This window comes from Mya arenaria, chromosome 9 (assembly GCF_026914265.1).
Source record: "Mya arenaria isolate MELC-2E11 chromosome 9, ASM2691426v1".
In the NCBI taxonomy this organism is placed as follows: Eukaryota; Metazoa; Mollusca; class Bivalvia; order Myida; family Myidae; genus Mya; species Mya arenaria.
In genome coordinates this window covers 76,297,760-76,319,082 of record NC_069130.1, presented here as the reverse complement: position 1 = coordinate 76,319,082, position 21,323 = coordinate 76,297,760, and the positions used below count along the sequence as shown (strand labels likewise).

At 33.0% G+C, this 21,323-nt stretch overlaps 1 protein-coding gene across 6 annotated transcripts in view; it reads left to right on the top strand.

Annotated features, from left to right (window-relative positions):
* The window catches only part of LOC128246585 (chloride channel protein 2-like), a 47,618-nt gene that overhangs the window by 8,724 nt on the left and 17,571 nt on the right, over positions 1 to 21,323 (top strand). For 5 of the 6 annotated variants that reach the window (XM_052964851.1, XM_052964850.1, XM_052964848.1 and 2 more), the window contains 16 exons: positions 4,180 to 4,313; positions 4,872 to 4,946; positions 7,886 to 7,964; positions 8,840 to 8,965; positions 9,802 to 9,886; positions 11,289 to 11,390; positions 11,612 to 11,696; positions 12,608 to 12,760; positions 13,443 to 13,512; positions 14,423 to 14,533; positions 15,256 to 15,353; positions 15,561 to 15,670; positions 16,996 to 17,129; positions 17,332 to 17,497; positions 18,311 to 18,449; positions 18,763 to 18,792. In XM_052964851.1, the coding sequence (XP_052820811.1) occupies positions 4,180 to 4,313; positions 4,872 to 4,946; positions 7,886 to 7,964; positions 8,840 to 8,965; positions 9,802 to 9,886; positions 11,289 to 11,390; positions 11,612 to 11,696; positions 12,608 to 12,760; positions 13,443 to 13,512; positions 14,423 to 14,533; positions 15,256 to 15,353; positions 15,561 to 15,670; positions 16,996 to 17,129; positions 17,332 to 17,497; positions 18,311 to 18,449; positions 18,763 to 18,792 (1,697 nt within the window). The remainder of the gene's footprint in view (positions 1 to 4,179; positions 4,314 to 4,871; positions 4,947 to 7,885; positions 7,965 to 8,839; positions 8,966 to 9,801; positions 9,887 to 11,288; positions 11,391 to 11,611; positions 11,697 to 12,607; positions 12,761 to 13,442; positions 13,513 to 14,422; positions 14,534 to 15,255; positions 15,354 to 15,560; positions 15,671 to 16,995; positions 17,130 to 17,331; positions 17,498 to 18,310; positions 18,450 to 18,762; positions 18,793 to 21,323) is intronic. The other variant, XM_052964849.1, reaches the window with a different exon arrangement.

Sequence of the window (21,323 nt, the reverse complement as noted above, 5' to 3'; positions counted from 1 at the left end):
TCAGTGAATGGAAGGATGCAGCAAATACATGTAAATGTCCTAAGTGTTAATGTTACAACTTACAACTCACAAATTCCTTTAAAGATCTGTGATTTTGGTTTTCTTCTTTATTTAATGTAATTTCGGGGGAGGGGCCCGTGTTTTGCTGTTATTTCTTGGTTTGTTAGAATATTTTCATGCTTGTGCCGCAGACTTCTGCCAGTAGGCACCTTCTTTTATTTTCATCATTTCAATAAGAAGTAAACCAGTTATAGATAAGGACATCTTGTCTTGCATTTTGGTTCTTGTTTTTTTGCATCTTGATATGATTTACTCTTTATTTTAGTATGTAATAAAATATTGAGGAACATTAGACATTTAGGTTGTTTATATTTTTATAAAAAAAAGCATGTTATAAAAAGGCTTTATATCAGTCATTGAAATTAGACTTTTGGATGAACATCCCCAAATTCTTATACTGTTGCTTGGCATATTTTTTTTAACAAGCCCTGCAATATAAAATTTAGAATTTGAGCAAGCCCTGAAGACTTTTTACCAGGCTTGCAGGCTTGTGTTAATTTCGACCACTGTTATATGGGTCAGAAAAAAGTTATGAACTGCTAAGAATAAATATCAATTCTCAAAACATTCATTGTTGTTAGATCAATTTGAAATTAAATGCAATGTTACTATTTGGTTGAAATGATAGACTGACAAGGTTTAAATCAATTTACCCCAGTAAATGTCTGCAGGAAATGATAATGTTTACACGCACAAAATATGTTAATGAATTAGATGCTGTTGAATAAATGAAGGTTGATATAAAACAATAAATGACAATCTTAATTAGGAAACATATCTTATACGCACTAGGGTTATTCATTTATCTATCTTTTTTAGGTTTCCAGAAACATTCCTGTTGTAGAATTGATGAGTTATTTTTTTCTGGCCCCATTTTTTTTTAAAACCTTTTAACACGTTCAAGCTAATCTCTCTATTTTTGTTTTGTATAAACTGTGTGATATTCTCATTTTAAAGAGTTTGGAGTTGTAAACAGTTAAAAAGTTAATCAAGATAAATAAAAATTCAACTTTAAAAATAAATTTAAAGTACTTATTAATGTGGCAAAATGAAATTAGACATTTAAGCATGATATGCTTCAGGATTTTTCCACACATTGGGGCTTGGTCGATTTTTTTGTCACAAATTCTTTAAAGCTTTCAGTTTTAATTATATGTGTTTATTATTTCCAATATGTAAGTAAGAAATAGACTGGGATATTTCCTGTGATGGATGACTTTACCAGAACTTAGGACTCAGTCATTTATAATAATTCTGTATCTTTTCCCTTGTATTTTCAAATAATCGAAACAGCCTTAGTATGTATACAATGGACATAAAAATCTTTAAGTACTTGTTAAACCTTGCCCTTAGCTAGGGCGTTATTTTTCATTGCTCATTTAAATGTTACAACATTGCACAACTTATGAGACGTGATCTAGTTTGAATGACTAATGGAAAATATATGCATTAAAGTGAACTTTTCCTTTAGTCGGTTTGTTTAATGAATAAAGTTGTAATACATGTAATTCATAATTGAAACAACGAAAAATATTTGTTTCTATGTAGTTATTAGAGCAATCAGATCAGCAAAAATATCATAACTATGTCAGTTTTGTAATATTTCAGTTTATATTCACAAGTCACAATAAATGAAAAAAGTTTACTGCAATTAATATGCCTGTACACATAAAGTGATTTAATGTCATTTATGTTTTGTATACATAAAGCATGCACTGACATACATTGATGTACTGGTTTGACACATCTGGTAAAGGACTTCAAGGAATAGTTTTTTTGTTGTTTTTTTACTTTCTCTAACTTAACTGTTTTTGTAAGACATACTTTTAGGGTTTGTGCTAGCCATGGTGTCTGCAGATTTGGGGGCTGCTCATGAAATGTAACTTGGCTGTAACCTAAAATCTTTCTTCATATGTAACTCCGTACACATATTATAAATAAAAGTAACCCATCATTGGTATGTAGTAGGGATGGCAACGAGTACCTGGGTACTCGAGTACTCGATCCATCGTCCGAGTTCTCGAGTACCAAATCACTACTCGAGTACTCGGAAAAAAAATAAAAAATCTATAAAAATCACCAAATACACTATTTACAGACAAAGTGACAAATCTGGTTAGTTGCTAAGAGGACAATTTACGGTCCCTCTAATCCCCGCTGTGTACACAATTGACCCTAATAAATTAGTTGAGAGTTGCAAATTGTCCACAAATGAGATGTCAATTAGAGAAGTTTTGATAGCAGAACTTTGATGTCAATTAGAAAAGTTTTGATAGCGGAAATTTCACCTAAAAATTTTAATTGTTTACCAATTCGAGACCTTTCAGCAAACAATGGATGCTAACGAGCGAACCAGTAGCGACCATTACGAGCATTGATTTCTTAATGGGCGTATTTTAATTTTTTTTGTAATGATTATCACAATTGATTGGTTGATATCTTAAATCAAGAATTATGAATATTAATGAGGTAAACAACAATAATACAGTATGAAGTATTTTGTTCATTATGCTATTAATGTTTTTTCATTGTAATTCTGATGTTCATTATAAATCTCGATTATCTAGACGCTCGAATAAAATCCGCGGCCGGGTTTAACTTTCCAGCTATATTGTAGCTAATTTGCAATGCATACTTATATATAAAATCATTAAAGTGAATGAAAGGGACAAAATTAAAAGCATGAAACAACATTTGTTTTCCTTTAATTAAGTACATAAGGAAAGTCTGATTTAAAGATGAAAATGACCAATAATACGACCAACGCACAATTTACGCCATGAACGATACATGTACACAATCTTGTCTTTCCCAAATACGAATTCAATTTTTCCGAGTAATCGAGTACCCGAGTACTCGATCAAAATATTGTCCGAGTACTCGAGTACCAATTTTACTACTCGTTGCCATCTCTAGTATGTAGCAAGGCTCATTATTTATGCATAGCATAAGGCACACCATTTATGTGTAGCATTCGGCACACCATTTATGTGTAGCAACATACACCATTTATGTGTAGCAACACACACCATTTATGTGTAGCAACACACCATTTATGTGTAGCAGCATGCACCATTTATGTTTAGCAACACACACCATTTATGTGTAGCAGCATGCACCATTTATGTGTAGCAACACACACCATTTATGTGTAGCAGCATGCACCATTTATGTCTCGCAACACACACCATTTATGTGTCACAACACACACCATTTATGTGTAGTAAGGGAACACCATTTATGTGTCACAACACACACCATTTATGTGTAGCAGCACGCACCATTTATATGTAGTAACGCACACCATTTATGTGTTGCAACACACACCATTTATGTGTCACAACACACACCATTTATGTGTCACAACACACACCATTTATGTGTAGCAGTACGCACCATTTATTTGTAGCAACACACACCATTTATGTGTAGCATCACACACCATTTATGTGTAGCATCACACACCATCTATGTGTAACAACACACACCATTTATGTGTAGCAAGGCAATTATGTTGTACTTTGCCGTGTTATGCCCATGGATTGAAGAAAACAAATAAGCATTGACATCTTCTGACAGTGCCCTTGTTTGATTAATTGATAGCCTTATCTAGGGTTGGCCCACATTTGAAAAGTTACAGCATGCTCAAACAAATAAGTGGGTTATACATTTATCACTGCCGAAAAATTTATTTATGCTATTCTGAAAAATGAAAACAGTATTTGGCCTTTACCATGCCATGTTTTATATAATTCTGTCACCTCAATGCACTTTATGAACATGAACATTTATTTTATAGAAACTATATATTTTGTGTCAAGGGTCTCCTATGTCATTAGGAAGAGGTTTTTCAAAAACTCAGGAGGAATTTTATCAAAATAGGATCTCATGTTTTTTCCAGCTATTCTGGGGAAAGGACTCTACTCAAAATAAGGAAAAATAACAGCTTTGGAAATAAGGGCCTATATTTGGTGTCTAATGAAGGGTTGAAAACACACATTGTTCTATGAGTATATTATATAAAGAAAAAACCCTCTCAGCTTATAATTGGGTAAATGTGAGACTGTTAAGGCCGAGGCTCCCTCTAGCTTAACCCTTATGTTTTACATATCATTACAGGCTCAGGTATCCCGGAGATGAAGACAATCCTGCGGGGGGTGGTATTGAAGGAGTTTCTCACATTTCGTACCCTAGTGTCCAAAGTTGTGGGCCTGTGTTCCTCCCTTGGTAGTACCCTACCATTTGGGAAAGAGGTGGGTTATATTTTATGTAGATTAACAGTGATTATTATTGACATGTATAGTGAGTACCATACCCTTTGTAACTCTGGATGAAATATTTGTTGCATAATGTCCCTTGATTTATGAAGAAAATTTGCCAAGCAATATCATAAGCTTGTATGTCCACGGCTCCTTGTTTTGACCCATATTTATATCAGAAACTTTTACTTTATTGACTGTTCTACCCAAAAAAGTGGTAGTTACACTTGGTAATATAAAAGGCATGCAGGCTCATCATGTAGGTAAACAATATGGATGTACAAACACGCTTTCAAAAGTGATCGAAATTACATGCTAAACATGATGCAAATGGTGTTTAAAATTTGCTTAATATGATACGAAAAAAAAACAACGTCCTAGCTTCCTCCTTAACACGAGAATATTAGAAAAATATAAAAAAATATGTAATACCTCTAGCATGAGGCTTCCATTAAATTTAGGAAAAAAGTGAAAATAACAATGTAAAGCCCTTGGCATATGGACTCCTGGGAATTTCAGAAAAATATGTTTGATTTGATTTTTGATTTTCAGGGTCCTTTCGTACATATTGCGAGTATCGTGGCTACTATATTGGGAAAACTTACATCTTTTAAAGCTGTGTATGAGGTAAGCAGTTTTTTTATTATGACTTTAAATTTGTTTCATTATGGTTATAAAGAAAATGTTCATCTATCATTTCAGAGTAAAACAAAAAATCAAAGCATTTTTATCACAAACATCAAACTATTCAGTGTATGTATAGATTACAGGTTTGGTAAGTTTAAATTATCTTTATTTCATGGTAATTTGAACAAAAGAATCCTTGTAATTTAAATTGTACCAAAGACGGATATCATTGTTTGTGTTAAATTAATGACCATATCAATATGCATGCATCGAGAAGTAGATCTGTCGATGTGGTTAATAAACGTGAAGGTTTTCTCAAGTAAAGGGACTCGAAACGATTTCATAGTGGCGACAAACTTTTATAGAATTCTTGAATTGAATGATTTTATTTATCTTTTCAAAAAATAAAAAGCAGCAACTGCAAACTGTATATTCATGCAATAATTAAACATTGAATAGCATTTTAACCTTTTTTCGGCAAATTGAAGCATTTTCATGGACTTTTTCAAATAACTATATGAATGAACACAAGGCTTTTGTACAGAGAAAAGTCGACTTTCTTATTGTATAGGACACAAGGGTTTATGACATCACTGTTGATTTCAAAAGTGCCCTCTGATTGAACTTTTCAAGGACGTAATTTAACCAAACATATATAAACAAATGATGTTGATGACCTTTCGGTAACAAAAAATACAAAAAAATACAAAGCTGCAGAAAAATCTACTGGTGCTTACTGGTATTTAAATTGTGAATACAAGGATTGATCACATTTTTGTTTGCGTTCATGCTGAATGAACGAATACAGCATGAACACACTAGCTAAGGTGATAAATCTTTAATTAACACAATACTTCTCCTTTCAATGTTCCTATTACAATACACAATTGATTCAAGCATTACGACACCATTACAAAGTAATAGAAATTTGCAATATCTGATCCACTATGATATGAGAGTTCCCTTTATTGGATAATTTTCTTTCATCATGAAACACATACATAAATCTTGCTATAGTGTCAATGAAGACTTAATTAAATTACTCGTATGCACGTCTTGTAACCATTAAAGTCCTTGCATTACATCCAATATGTTTTAAACAACAAATACTGCAAATTTGAATAATTATATGTATCAAACATAAACTCTAGGGATGTTCAATACTTAAAGTTATAAACCAATGTATTTTGTATTGCATAACAGAATGTATCGATTTGTAAGGGCAATTTTATTGATATTTTCTTTAGTGTTATATGACAATTGTTTTGCTTGTTTTCTTTTGTATTTTAACAATTCCAGCTTGTTTTTGAATTCATTGACATTAGGAAAAATTAATCATCAATATTTTTTACAGCAAATATTTACAGTATGACTCGTCATTAATCATTGTTGCCATATCAGCATTATAGTAAACAAACCTGCATCATAACAAGGATGCAATGCCAGCAAGGACAATATAATTATACATTTCCCATATGTACTTATGAGGGGTTATTTAAACATAAAGTCAAATAATGATAAAATAAACATTAAAACTGCATTGAATGCAATAATTTGACTGCATTAAATGCAATGCATGATGTATTTTTTATTTTTAACAGAGATATTTAATTATATTCATATCATGACTCACTTTTTAGAAATTCAAATATCGTGATATTGTGGTATGTATTGAGATACCCTCATGAAAAATTAAATATCATGATATTCTGAAATAAGTACAATGGAAACTCACTAAACCGGATCTCCACAAAACCGTGAAACACTGATAAAAAATTCAAATAAAGGTATATTGCAATACCTTTCATGATACATGGTAGACAATTCAATCATCAGGATATATTGCAAGGCATATCGAGATGTTGATACATACTGTAATACACTGATGAAAATTCAATTTTGTGATATATTGCGATACCTATGGTGATTGTGATTAATACCAGTAATGCTAATCCCTGAAATATTTTTTTTCCTTTTTTTTAAATAACAGCTGGTTCCATGAGCTAAGGTAAAATATTGAATCTTTATATGATGTATGATACACTAAACAATACTGCATTGTTAATAATGCCAGTCAGATGTAAATAAAATTGTAATTATTTAAAAATTTAATGAACAAAACAAAACATAAAATCATGAGCTGTGGTTAAGATAATTGTTTTAGTCTAACAACAGCTATTGTTGTACTATTTCCTCTTAGTAACTCTGGTTATTTCCCCAAACGAACATTAGACCACACTCTCCTTTAACATCGTGCCATCAAGTGTGATTAATAATGTTGTAATAAACCATTTCACAAACGGTAATAAAACCTTACTTGACCATTCCAGCCTTCAAAATATTGTTATCAATTTAGTGTTTATTCCCATGTTTCTTACAATGGAACTGTCAGATAGATTCTGATTTTTTGATCATTTAGTATGCTTCTGATGAAAACAACTGCCAAATTTCTGTGTTGTAATTAACTGATTTATTTAGTGAGTTATTCAGTGGTTAGTGAATGTGCCTATGTTGGCTAATTTAGGGTCATTTACTCCAAATACTAATGAAGTAATTATTTAGTTTAGCTTGACTTAACAATTTATTCTGCAGCTAGGCTGCGCTATTTAACTTAGCAGTCATTCAGACTACAACAGTTATGATTAAAAGTTTTCCTAATGAGAATTTGAAAGGATTAATATTTTGTGGATAAATTTGTGAAATATTCCTACATAAAAATCAGTATTTTCACAGATTTGATATTCTCCCTGTTTGAAATAAAGATGCCACAAAACCCACAAATTAAAGCAGTCAAGTTTTAGTCACCTCGGATTTCTGGACTACTGCAGTCATTGGTATAAAAGTGGACTATATTTTGTTTTGGTATTATCGGGGTTAACCAAAATAATTATTGATTGGTTGCTGACATTATTTTAAATTCAGGCCAAATGTTTTTTCAGAATGAATCTCGTCGTTCAGAGATGCTGGCTGCGGCATGTGCTGTAGGGGTAGCTGGAACTTTTGCTGCACCTATTGGTGGTAAGATGTCGTTGATGATCTTGTTTGTTTTATAGAAGAAGATGAAAGCCGATGGATTGTCAAAGCCTTGGTATCATTGTCCTCATCAGTGTGCAGTGCCTATAACGTTGCCCTTAACTACAACATGTTCAAGATATTTAATTGAAATTTCAGACACCAATTTGCGAGAGATAATAAACTTATTTTTAGCAAGGCCTGACTTTACTAGTTGTTTAGTTATGCCTGTTTTGGACAGACAAAACCAAAGGAGTGTTGGTGTTTGCTCTGAGTACTATTTTATGCTTTTATGAATAGTCACAGTTTGTTGCTGATTGGTTGATAAAATGTATGTCTTAATGCACATGTTCAGATTCAGACATTTAAGATTGTCTATATTTAACAGTACTATAAAATTGCTCGTCTGTTTATGTTTTTTCGATAAGTGTTGGTTATGTCCGCAGAGTCGAACAAATACACCTTTGGCCTAAACTTAAATATGTCCAAGATATTCCCATAAATCTTACAAATGTTACCAGAGAGAAGGGGCATTAAATGATTTTGTTTATCAAGACATGTAGTTATTGCTTAGATTATTGTTGAGTTATTCCCATAGATGAATCCTGAAAAGCAGGGTCCAATTTCTTACCAAAGTTAAAGCTTAACAAGCTTAAGTCCCTTATATCTTTGAGCCAAAATACTTGCTCAAAATTTATTTCACAAAATTAAAACTAGTTAAGTTTATCATGATAATCACAATGATAATTTCCTTAACAGTCTTAAAACTCTTCCAAATAAGAATTCTACACAAATTATGCCAAAACAAAATTAATGAGATCACATTAATTCTGCAATTTATAAGGATGATTCAAGATGATTGTTCAAAAATGTAATTTCAGGTGTCTTGTTTAGCATAGAGGTAACGGCGACATATTTTGCTGTGCGCAATTACTGGCGAGGTTTTTTTGGAGCGGTTTGTGGAGCTGTTGTGTTCAGATTGCTGGCATTCTGGTTTAAATATGAAGGTAAAATTATACTTATTTGTTCAACTGCTCTCGTAAACTGTGGCCCGCGACCAACAAAGGGACTTAGAGCCCCCTCCTTGACCACTTGTCCGATTTCTAGCTGATTTTGAAATTTATAACTTTGCCTTATATTGTTAAAATGACAGATTATGGTAATTGCTTGAGTCAAGGCAGATTTCATTTTGAAGTTTGAGTTGGCTTTACATATTTTGTACACATTTTATAGAACTAAATAAATTCTTAAAGCGCAATATTCAGGGTGTGTATACCATATGATAAATTGCATCATAAATGCTACATCGGAAGGCAATATTTTGCTTCAAATGAAGACTTTAAACAAAGATAACTTTCTTATTTTTTCACCACTTTAAATGAAACATAGCGCAGTCTACGCCGCTAACGGGGCCCCACCTTCGGTCTTTTACCAGAGCTTGATTAAGAGTTTGGTTTCTAAAACACTTCGATAAACAATTTCACAATATAGCCGTCTGACGGAGCACTGTCAAAACAACATTTTGGAAAATGGTTTGTTGAAGTGTTTGATGAAACTTATCACCTTATCAAAAGCCAGTAATAAATCGAAGGCGGGGTTCTTTAAGCTTCATAGACTGCCCTTTGTTTCATTTGAAATGGTGTTGTAAAAGAAGAGTTATCTTTAATTTAAGTCTTCATTTTAAGCAAAATGTTGCCTTCTGATTTAGCATATATGACATAATTTATCAAGTGGTATACACACACTGATATTGCTTCTTTAAGCCTTCAGCTATCTTTTGATCAATGTTAACATTTTAACTATCAATAAGGATTCTACATTCTTGATTGTTAATATTTTTCAGAAACATTAACAGCCCTGTTTAAGACCAATCTAAAAACAGACTTTCCATTTGACCCGGTGGAGCTACTAGCTTTCTCCTTCATTGGGTGAGTAGCTTTAAGTTATAATAATTGTTTGTTTTGTTCTACTTAACCATTAATTGGCAGAAGCTGGGCGCATATTTATGTGTTCAGTAAAGCAATCATGAATAGTAACTTTCTTAGTGTTTGGCACCAATGTCTCTATACTAGCCACACTGGCACTGTCTAATATAGAGACATTGGAGCCAAACACTAAGAAATAATCTAGTTAATAAAACCTATTTAAAATTGACCACCATGGTTTTATGAAGTCATTAATGATATAAATGACTAAACCAAACTTCGGTTTTCACTTTTTTCTAAGCTTTCTCAATGATTAAATCAGAATTTACCGAGTGATCCTGTAGACAGGGACATGAACTTAAAAGCTGAGTACATTTTTGTCAGCATTTTGTTTATTTGCAGAATGATATCAATTACCATGACATGAAACCACCCCGATATAAATACTCATTACTGTTAAACCAACTGAGAGATTTTCTAGTAACTCGCAAACCCCGATACACTAAATCAATTGCTATAGGCAGATTATCAATAGAACACATATCATGTTAGGCTCATGGAACCAGACAGACAAATGTACTGGGACTTGGATTCAATATATTATTATATATATATATTTTGCCGAACAAAGTAGGTAGTTATTGAAGTGAGTCATATTACGATTTCAGCTTTGTATCAAATGCATGACTATGAATTAGTTATGCATTAAGAAAAGCCTCTCATTGTAAATATTCATGGTTGTTTGATAGATTAAGAGCCTTGTTTTTGAGATGGTTGTTGATCTCTTTATTGTTTAAATATAATTATGAAAAGGGGTAATTTAAAAAAAGTTAACATGTGAATTGTTTTTCAGAAATTTGGAGAAGTTGGAATTTCATTTTTCAGTACAATTTGTGGTAAAGAAAAGACTTGAAGCTTTTAGATGTAATTACATAATAAATTGAAGCTTTGTGGCTTAATGTGATGATTGTATGCTTTTGTTTGTTTTGTTTTTTGAAAAGAAAGTAGTCTTGTGCCAATAATAACCAGTACCCCCTCTTTTTGTTTGTAGTTTGTACAAAACTCATCTACAGAATCAGTCATGTTAATAAAGAGTTATATCGCATTTGAAGATTAACCTCAATTCATCAAAAGTTTAATTTGTTTTGAATGTTAATAATATTAGCAGGGATTTTATAATTAAAATTGAAATGGAGCAAAACATGACATTTTAAAGATTCCCATACAAAGAATTCAAAGGAAATCAATGCAAAAATTCACCCTCTATGGCTTAAGGCTTCAGCATTTTTTTGCTAGACGGAGAGAGAGAACCATGCTGACAGCCATGTTATCATTGCCTTATATATAAGCATCGCTTGAATAAGCAGACTGCAGTGCTATCTATATTCATGCTCCTGTTTTTCAGGGTGGCTTGTGGTCTACTGGGCGCGTTGTTCATCTTGTGTCATCGCAGAATCATTCTCTTCACCAGAAAACATAAAAAGATGTCAGCCTTCCTACAGAAAAAGTAAGGATGGTTCTGTTTGTAAAAATTGAACCATATTAATATAATGTCAACTCACTTGAATTCCTTTTAAGTAGTTTAGTGCTTGACAATAGGCTTTTGCATGATACAGGATCAGAAAAGTTCTAAACACAGCATGTGATGCAGAAATTAAACTTAAATGGTTCATTATTATGCAAGTCTTACAAAAAGTAATTATAACTATGCATCATGTTATTTTTCAGTCGGTTTCTCTACCCGGGTCTAATAGCGTTATTGATCTCATCGGTGACATTCCCACCCGGTCTGGGGCAGTTCTTCTGTGGACAAGTAAGTGTTCTGTGTTGACATAATCGTGGAGGTTTTATGCTAAAGCTTCATATGAATACACCGATACAAGCATACATTCTTTAATAAACATAAGGGGATCTTTTGGGATTTCTAGGTTCTAAACAATGCTTGGATTGACTAGACTAAATCAAATCAAAACAATGTTGGTTAAATAATGACACCATATCGAAAGCTTAGTGCAAGACTGTTGTAACAACCTCTGTTCCTATATATAGTAACAACCCTCTTGTGATGAGCTTGTGATGTTTTAGCCGGCCTGCTGACATCATTAATATAATCATGTACCCTTGTTTACTACAAGGAATGATTTTTATTGACAAATTTAGAAAGTTGATTTTGTGGACAGTGGTCTTTAAGTTGACATACAAGCATGGCATGCCTAGTTTAATGGGCACAAAAGAAACATATTAATTGTAATGCATCATAATGTGTTACTCATTTGCCTTTTATGATCAAAACAAAACAAAAACATAGGATTTAATCAGTTGTGTACAGATAAAAAAACATTAGCCTTAAAATTTATAAATGGGTTTTTCAAAAATAGCTACCGTATGTGGCAACAAACTCCCCATTTTAAGACAAAACAAAAATATGGCTTATTTTTATTATCTGTAAACATATCATATGTTTTTTTGTTATGATCATTAAAGTCAAACAAGTTTAACATAAATTAATGCATTAAAATTAATTCATTTCTTTTGTACGTTTATCAAGAGAAACCTATATTATGCCTCTTTTATGTCTTTGTTAGTAGCATGTAAGTGATCATATTGAAACATTCTAAATAAAAGCCGTTAAGCAGTAAATACCTGTTGTTACATGTAATTTCTATGCACCACACATATGATTTAAAAATATATGTCAAATTAATATATTTGTCCAATTTCCAGCTGACTCACAGAAGGGCAGTGGATGAATTGTTCAGCAACATTACGTGGACGGCGGGTCAGGCGGATGATCTAGATGACGAGGAGATTCTAAGACACTGGAATCCCCCCCAGACGAACATATACGTCACTTTAGTGCTCTTTATTATCATGAATGTAGGTCCTATATAGGAAAATGTCACTTCCTACTACACTATCTAGTGATGAAGGTGTAATGCCGAAACATTTAGAAATTAAAGTTTCTGAAATATATTTTGTGCTTTTGAGAAGTTTCATATTTGGTTCTATACCTGGTAAATATTTAATGTTTGAATCAGTAAAGGGCCATCTTTGCAACGATCATATCGTAAGATAGATTTTTCAATATTTCTATGAAGTATGAACATGTATACCCAAAGTAATAACTGTTTTCATCAGTTCAAACATAGTTTATATGTTTTTTTCAAGCAAAACAATGTATTTGTAATGCTGAAATAGTATTCAATTGAAATTCTTTACCTTGCAATACATGTAGTTTGTTGTATGCTCATTGATTAGGCTGCCACAAGTTATTGTGGACTCCCATGTATTACTGCACTATAAAGATGAAGAAAAAGTCAATGGAGAATAGTTTAAATAGTATAAGTACCAGTAATTGTATTTTGCTTTGGAATGCTCTAAGCTAATATAAGACAGTTTTTTGTCAGAGTATTAAAAATGTGGGTTTTTTGACTGCTCATTGAATATCAATATCATCGAATATATTTGTGTGGAAATTGTTTTCTTTATAATTTATGTAAGTGTTTAATTAGGATTGAACTGATATATTTGGTTTTGAATTCATCTTGTTTTGTTACAGTTCTGGATGGCAGCCATCTGTAACACACTGCCGATCCCTGCCGGGGTGTTTGTTCCCGTTTTCACCATAGGTATATATACTCTAACCTTGTCTCATTTTCAAAGGTAACAAGTTGAGGTATAGCCATATAACTTTGATGATGTAGTCAGCGCTGTTGAAAAAAAACAGAACCTTGACTGTACAATGAACTTCATGATACGGGATTGTCTACCATGCTATGTAACTCTTTTAATTTCGTAAGGTTTCTTATGATTGAAAAATGACTTGATTTTTTAAAGCTTAAAAAAAATAAAATGAAAAAGGCCCAAAGATCTTGTGAAATAGAAATTAGATTATTCATTACCAGTAATTAAATTTGTTTGCTTAATCATAAATATTTGTGGATTACACTTTTAAACAATTTCTAAAATAGAGTTTAATAGTTTGTCAAAATCTTACAGTTTACTGGTATTTTGTAGAGTTTCTATTTCACGGACTCAAAAACAAATCTCACTTTATCTTTATTGGAAGATATAAAGAAGTTATGCATAATTTAATTTCAAACTAGTCTATGTATGCTGGTCCTGGGCTACATTTAAATGCCTAAATGTTGTTCCCTTCTGCTGTTAAATTTTGTTTTATTTGTGCTGTTAATAAAAGTTTAAATTGCAAATTAAATTTAGTCAATTAACATTGTACAATATATCACAATTGTTTATGAATTTTGATTTTTTGGTAAGAGCCCAAGGGAAAAGTACAGGGGCAACCCTTTTTTTTCTTTTTATGGAAAAAAAGGGTTCCCTAGGCCTAAAAATGAAAAAAAAACCACATCAGTTTTTAACTGGCAGTTTTAGAAAACAATTGTATTTATAAGTTTTGGCATAAATAATGAAATTGATATAAAAGTCTCACTGCGATGGCAGTGGTATTTTACCAAAATGGTTGAAATAACCATCCATTCAGGGACAATAATTTGTTCAACAATAATCTTGTGTTTCCAGGTGCAGCATTTGGTCGACTTATTGGTGAAAGTATGGCAGCCTGGTTTCCAAACGGGTTGCAGTCTGGAGACATAGTACACAAAATAGTGCCTGGGGGTTATGCTGTAGTAGGTAGGTACACAAAAAAATCATTTGGGTTACATTATAGTATGCAGGTATTTAAAATAGTGCCTTGAAGGTATACTTTAGTAGGAATATACACCAAATAATATCGAGGGGTTACGCTTTAATAGGTAGGTACATAAAATAGTTCCCAGGAGTAAAGCTATTGTTGGCAGGTAAACATAATAATACCTTGAGGTTACGCTTGAGTTCACAAAATAGTGCTAGGGGTTAGGCTAGTGCCAGGGATTATGCTGTCCTTGGGGTTACACTATATTATGCTGTCCTTGGGGTTACACTATATTATGCTGTCCTTGGGGTTCCACTATATTATGCTGTTGTAAGTAGGTCCACAAAACAGTGCATGTGGATTATGCAACAGTAGGTAGCTGCACAAAATAATGCTTGGAAGTTTCACTACAGTAGGTAAGTACACAAAATTTTACCTTTAGAAGTTTGTTACATTTATTGTGCATGGATAGGGGTTATGTTTTAAAAGGTAGGCCATACTTTATCCTATGTTAAGGTAAAGTTGGGGTTTATTATCTATGTTGTACTCCTGTATAAGCAGCATATTTTTAGAGCTTTTTTAGTAACTTTCAGATATACAGTTTTAAGATCAGTACTGTTATACATTTAAAAACCATTGAACTTTCTTTAACTCACAAGCCAGATCTCTCTTTCTGTTTGTTTCAATGTTGTATTAAAACCAATCCCTACTATTCTTACAGGGGCTGCCTCATTGTCTGGTAGTGTTACAAGGACCATATCAACTGCTGTGATTGTGTTTGAGCTCACCGGCCAAATTTCTCATGTGCTACCAGCTGTGGTATGAATTTCTTGTAATAAAGTTTTACCTAATTATGTAATCAGGCTAGCCATTTCAACTAGCTATAGTGAAAAATAGAGATGTGCTAGCTCATGACTAAAACTTTTTTTGCATTGTTACAATGCAACAAGGAACCATTTCTGTATATGTTTTAAGGATTTTGGCATTGACCCATGGATAATGACATACCAAGTTTTTCCATTCCAGATAGCTGTGTTGTTTGCGAATGGTGTGGCGAATTTATTCCAGCCCTCGTTTTATGACAGCATCATTCGATTAAAGCGACTTCCATATCTACCTAACATTGTCTCCTCACAGTAAGTAAACCACCTGTTTTGCAAGGTTTTGCCTGAGTGTTCATACTGTATGACAGCTAAAAATAAAAGAGAATCGTTCCTCATATTAAGATTTATTACTGTTAACATTTAAAAAAAAATTAACAGCTGAAATTTGAAACTTTGTCTTCCACTGGGTTGAGATTATCCAATCAGAGTGTACAAATGAATTTACACCATGCAATGTGAACATCTGATTTTCTCTATAGAAAAGTGAAAGTGAATGTAAATATTTTCATAACGATGTAAAGTAATGTCCGATCGTAGCATCGGGTAGTGCATTCCTTTCTCACATAAGCTCAATTTTCTGGCCTATGCGCATGTGTGTATGGCTGAAAGTCAACAAGACAGACTACTGGGTTTTCTGTAAGTCCTCTAATTTAATGACAGCATAAGACAACATTGTAGTGTAATACCAAGCCAATGGTAATGATATATGTAATGTGCACCAGTGTTGTAAAATAAGTAAGATAATTTATGTTTGAAATAACCTCTGGCTTCTATATACCTTTATTATGATCTTTCCTGAAAGGTAATTCACACTTGTAGTCTTTATTGAGATCTTGTCTGGGACAACTCACTGATCATAAATCTTGCTGATAATTGCAACCAATTGTATATAACTCAGCTAAGATGTCCACAGGTTGTCATATGCATTGCTTAGCTTGCACAAAGCAAAGTATTTAACATGCAGTCATTTGTTTAAAACTGGTTAAACTTTTGGTTTGGTTGAATTAAGCCAAAGCGTTTATTGATTGGTCAATATTTATCCAATAAATGATGGATAAATAAATAAATTATCACTATTATCCAACTATATTTTTAAAATTTGCCAATTAGCCAACTGGTTATATGTGGACAACTTCTTAAAGTCTTTTGCAAGGTTGACACGAACACCAACTGGTTTAGTATCATTTAATGATTTTTCAAGGGCAATCAAGTAAATGAAAGCTGTTTGTCTGTTTATATGTAAAACCATGTTATATTATTTGCTAACACAATTATAATATGATTGATAATTGGCGACTGGTCAATCGTTTCTCAAGGCTTTCGTTAATAAGCAGGTCAAAGTGTACTAATGATTTAGGTGTCTTCCCTCGCCCAAAAGAATGTGTGTTCTTTCAAAACCAAGGGAACTTTCTCATGACCTCTCAGTTCTAGTTTAAACCCAGGAAACAAACTCAATCGTGACACTATAAGCCATCATTTTTCATCACCATCTCACGAAATAAATTAATATAAACTAAGGTAATGAGACAAAATTCTGAGGTCTGCAATTGTTGTTTTATTATTCCTGTGTCCTGCAGGTCATGGAGCGTGTATGTTGAGGACATTATGGTGAAGGATGTCAAGTTTGTCTCATTTGTGTCCACATTCAAGGAACTTAAAGACATGCTGGAGGCAACGCCCTATAGGACATATCCACTTGTTGACACACATGGTATGTTATGTTTGATTAAGTTAAGTTGCTGGGAAAGGGCTCAAGTATAGGAATAGTGTGAAGCAAGAATTGAACTCGAACCAAAGCATGAACAAAAGCATTTTACGAGTTTTTAAACATGCAGGTAAATCTCCTACATTACTATGTGCATTTAAAGTGTTCCTTTAAAATCATCTTAGTTTCTGTTCCCTAATTATTACAGACTCTATGATCCTGCTTGGCTCAGTAAAGCGTTTTGAGTTGGAGCGGATACTCTGGGTGCACCTTAGTCAGGAACAGAAGGTGTTTATGTCGGAAAACGAAGATGAAGGCTTACATTCTGTTGTCTCTACACCTGGGTCAAGTAGACCTCCAACTCCACCACCCAGGTACGCTACACTGCTCTGTTAGACTGAAAGTTAAGTCCTCAAGATAGTAGATTACAATACAACAAATTGTGGGTTATAGTGCAGTAGATTATGGGTTACATTGCACTAGATTGTAGATTACAGTGCATTAGATTGTATGCTACATATGACCACAGATTGTAGGCTACAGGTCAGTGGATTTTATGTTTGAGTACACTAGAATATAGGTAACAAAGAAGCAGGTTTTAGGTTAAAATGACTACTGGTGTTGCAAGGCAAGGCACTATTTTTCAGGTAAAGCACCAACACAGCCAATAAGGTGAACAATGAAATTGACAGTAAGCTTCAGTCCACCGTATTAAACTTTATTAAATGCAAAAGGGCACTTGATCATTTAGCTGTTGTCACTAAGACTATGGAAACTACAGGACAGGCACAGTAGCCTAATATTTAATTAAAATTTCATTTAAAAACACAAACAAGCACCAAGAAGGGAACACACGCATTGCAACAAGACGACAATCATTATACAGCTTGAAATCTTGCCATGTAGGGATACTCTCCGTCTGTGAAAACTAAGTGAGCTCACTGGGAGTTTAAAGGCTAGATGTTATGTTTGCAAGACTAAGCTTCCCAAAGCTTAGATCATAAAGCTGAAGGTATTAAGTACTTGTAAGTTGTTGACAGTTTCCAGCATTAAAATAATGTTAAGCAACTCTACACCCTCTTATTTCAACTGTTTTCTTAAAGTACCTCTTTTGAGATGATGTTGGCCTGGTAGGTAATCTTGAAGTCATTTTTCTATAAGATATTCTACACTATTATTTGTTTCAGGGTAGAAATAATACCTCCGACCCCTACTGGGAATACAAAGCCCCGGTTCATGGTGACGAAGGTGGATGAGACAAACAGACAGGCAAATGGGGCACAGCCACCTGCTATAAAAACTCCCAAGTTCAAAATGTCCAGATCTGTAAGCATTTATTTTCTTAATTACTGTTTTGTAAAGTATTGTGTAATCTGTTTTATGGTTGAGAAAGGCAGAAGATAAAAAAGTATTTTCATATAAAGGTTTTCATAAAGATTTCCATATATATGCAGACATCACAATAAGTGTGTTTTTTTTACATTATTTTAAATATCAAAAATGGTATAAAACAGGCATGCTAATAGTTCACATGCTTATGATAAAAAATTTTAGTAAGGGAATAAGTTGAACAGTTTTGAATGTGAATTTAAAGGCTCCTGTATTGAGGGAAAATCTTCATAATATCATTTGTTACTAGGTTGTCCATTTTGCTACAGAGGATTATGAGGTATTTAATAGCATAGGTATATTTTCTGTATGAACTGTGACACAATGCAATGAATGACAGGCAGTAACACAGGCTTCCCAGCGCTCCTACATTTCCTACCTTCCTGCTTTTTCCTTCTTTTTGTAAAAACCTATCATTCCATCTTCTTGAAAAAAAATTATTTGTCCTTTTTGTGAACTTTTTTAATATGCCCCCTTTTTGTACAAAAAAACTTCAGTAGCAGCTTTTGTGAAAAAAATACTATTATTGCTTCTTTTGTGAAAAAAAATACTGTTATATTGCTACTTTTTGTGAAAAAAACAACACACTATAATATTGCTTATTTTCTGTGAAAAACTATTATTGCTGCTTTTTGTGAACAAACCTATTATTCTTCCAAATTTGTGAAACAAAATCTGCTCCTTTTTGTGAAAACCTATATTTTCTCCTTTATCCATGTGTGCTTTAGTTGTTTTAAACAATGTAAACCTAAGAGTGGCTGTCGGCTATTACAAATAAGGTGCCAGTCTAACGCCACAGTTTAAGCCACAGTCTAACGCCTCAGTTCAATGCAACAATTTTCTTTTGATTTGAGATAAGCAGAATCAGAGCTAGGGAATGGTAGATTATGCTTAGTACCGGTATATGTTAAGAGTTCAAAAGTTATGCAAGGAAACAAAACTGATGTCACTATACTCCAAATATGAAAGTGTGTTTTTTTCTTCTCATTTTTGGGGAGAGGGGGGATGGGGGTCGGGAGTAGGGATATATAGGATTGAGCTTGTCAATATATTGGTTGTTCAGTTTTGTCCAGTTGATTAATTATGAAAGGGTAAATGGATTTAAATATATTTTGGAACACTTTTTTTATCATCATAAAATACAGTTAAAGATCAACTTTGGTTACATACCTCTATTTTTTATGGAGTTATGGCCCCTTATTAACTTTGATGTTGCCAAAAATACACAGTCAAGACAAACACATATGAAAGGAAAATATTTAAATAACCTCATCTTAAATTTGAGATAAGTTCCATTTTGGTTACAAACCAATAATGTTTTCTTTTCTACAAACAGGGGAGCTTCAAAGAGCTTTTTAAGAGCTGGGCATCGTTATTTGGATTTGGTTCAGTAAGGGATTGAAATGTTTTGATCGTTGATTAATTTGTTGAACATTTTCTTGATCGTGAATTGCCTTTGTTTTGAGGAGAATAATTATTTTCTTGTTCATGTGGTATTAGCTTGCCCATTTTAAAGAAGAAAAGTGACTTGATCTTTGACCTATTTTTTTATTCTGTATTGGACTACTTCTCTCCAGTTAAATTCCATACCTCTAAACCCGTAGTGAGACATCAGTGAACAGCACCCCTGTCTCTAACGCACATCGTAGATTTGACTCTTTCATGATATCTAGTTGTAGATCTTTAAAAAGAGCCAAAAAAATAGTGCTGAAAGTGTATTCTATAAAGAATATGATGTGTTTAATATAGAATGGCAATGTTGACTTCCACTAATTTGTTTATCTAAATCATTGAAGTGATCCTTTATATACATGTATTCAAAAACTGGTTTTGTTGTTGTGCGTATATTTAAGGGTGAAATCAAAATATTTTAAGTAAAAGTCAGTGTTTATTTTTGGTCTTCTGAACAATTAAATTGGCAGGCAGGTCTCACAGCACACCGTCCACTTAATTGTTTGGAGGACCAAAAGTATATAGTATTAGTGTTCAGTGCTTAATGCAGTGCGAATGCCTCTGTACTAGCAAGACTGTGCATACATGTTTTGGCTCCTAGATAACTTGCTTAGTAAAAATCAATTAATGAATAAATGGAAATTTGTAGTTGTTTCTTTAAGAGGCTTTCTTAAAATGTGAATCCTGCCGTTCATTCCATTCAGCTTGAACACTGACTGACTTTAGAAGTATTACGTCTTTTTGAATAAACTTTTAAGAAATTAAAGTGACATTTTGTTGCACACATGCACAAAGGATTCTTGGTATTGCATTGGAAGTGCAGCGTTATTTTGATGTTTGTGCTGAAATGTGACTATGTTGTATCAATTGCACAGTTTGTCTTTGTTGTTTTTTGGTATCACATTGTCATTTGAGATTTCTTGTATTTAATACTAGCTTCACAGAATACACTGTTTCCCGTAGTAAACTGATTCTTCTTCCCTAAGTTAATCAACTATGAACTCTCAACTAAAGTTAATCAACTATGAACTCTCTGCATAAGTTAATCAACTATGAACTCTCATCTTAAGTTAATCAACTATGAACTCTCAACTTAGGTTAATCAACTATGAACTCTCTGCATAAGTTAATCAACTATGAACTCTCAACTTAGGTTAATCAACTATGAACTCTTAACCGAAGTTAATCAACTATGAACTCTCAACTTAAGTTAATCAACTATGAACTCTCAACTTAAGTTAATCAACTATGAACTCTCATCTTAAGTTAATCAACTATGAACTCTCACCTTAAGCTAATTGACTATGAACTCTCAACTTAGATTAATCGACTATGAACTCTTAACCGAAGTTAATCAAC